The sequence below is a fragment of the Geospiza fortis genome, unplaced genomic scaffold, assembly GCF_000277835.1.
Source record: "Geospiza fortis unplaced genomic scaffold, GeoFor_1.0 scaffold171, whole genome shotgun sequence".
Lineage (NCBI taxonomy): Eukaryota > Metazoa > Chordata > Aves > Passeriformes > Thraupidae > Geospiza > Geospiza fortis.
The window spans coordinates 5,180,621-5,182,024 of record NW_005054313.1 but is presented as its reverse complement, the minus strand read 5'-3'; the positions used below and the strand labels follow the sequence as shown (position 1 = coordinate 5,182,024).

General features: G+C 42.3%; 1 protein-coding gene across 1 annotated transcript in view; it reads left to right on the top strand.

Annotated features, from left to right (window-relative positions):
* MYO5A (myosin VA) overlaps positions 1 to 1,404 on the top strand; it is a 79,419-nt gene that overhangs the window by 50,545 nt on the left and 27,470 nt on the right. Inside the window, 3 exon segments of the mRNA XM_031055852.1 lie at positions 55 to 152; positions 154 to 301; positions 1,379 to 1,404. The exon segment at positions 1,379 to 1,404 is cut by the window's right edge and continues 65 nt beyond it. Coding sequence (XP_030911712.1) covers positions 55 to 152; positions 154 to 301; positions 1,379 to 1,404 — 272 coding nt within the window.

The window sequence follows — 1,404 nt, the reverse complement described above, 5'->3', positions numbered from 1 at the left end:
CCTCGAACCAGAACCTCTCTAACAGCTGCTCTGTCTGCGTGGTGTTTTGCACAGAACAAAGAGTACAAATCCCTGCTGGAGAAGATGACCACCCTGGAGGTCACGTACACGACAGAGACGGAGAAGCTGCGCGGCGACGTGGAGAGGCTGGGGGGGGGGGGAGGAGGCCAGGAGCGCCACCAACCGCGTGCTCAGCCTGCAGGAGGAGATCGCCAAGCTCCGCACGGAGCTGCACCACACACAGGCCGAGAAGAAGAGCATTGAGGAGCGCGCAGACAAATACAAACATGAAACTGAGCAGGCATGTATGGGGTCTCAGATGCATGAGAGGATTTGCAGTGTCCACTCAGGTTTTGCCCAGGCTTGATTTTTTCACTTGTGTGGCTGGTATTTTCATTGTATTTTTATAGCTGTACAGTCCTAAATAGGCTTGGTGTCTAAATGGCTACACCTGTGGTAGAGATACATGCTAAATCCATCTAAATCCATATATTGTATGTAAATAGATGTATCCAATCTATTCCGATTTTGATACTGAAAGCATTTGCAAAGCCAAATCCCTGAGCTTTCTGACTTAGTCAGAGGTAGTGAATTCATTCACTTTACCTACCTAGAGACAGTAATCGCATAGATAGCAGAAATCTGTCCTACATTCAGTATTCAAAGGTGCTGCTATATCCTGCCTAATGTAGACAGCCAGCCTATTCAACACATGTGCACAGTCTAGTTCAACAGGTTTCAGCTAACCCCTTTTCTTTGCTAACCACAAACATATCAAACAGGCTGATTTCTGTCAGGAGTACTTGCTGATAATGGTGCAAGTTTGAGTATTGGAAGAGCCAATCCATCATTATGTGATGCCACAGTGACAAGTTTCAATATCAGATAAGCATAAGAGAAAATATTAATAGGTCAAGCAAAGTGAATGCATGGTAACCATAATCAGAGACAAATGAGTACCTGGCGAACCTGAACACAGGTTAAGTGACACAGCTTTAGGGCACAGGCAAGATGTTAAATGCAATGGAATTTACCATAGAACTACCAAATGTGTTACTATTTTATGAATATTTCTGTTTTAATGAGCCATTTACATCTTTGGGGCTTTACTGAAAAATACATGGCACTGTGGAGTGCTTCAGGGCAATTTTTGCATCTGAACAGAAATGGTGTTCAGAACATAGTGGAGTCAACAGAAAATATGTCTGTGACATATTTAAGAAATGTAATTTTGAAATGAAGATTAGTTCACCAGTTCCACTTTGTGAATAACAGTTTAAGTATTTGAACTTTTGTTACAGCAAAGATGCCATTGTTGTTAGAGCTACTGATGAAAGATGAACTGCATTCTGAGTAAAATATTTTATTATCTCTGTAGCTGGTGTCAGAGCTGAAAGAGCAGAA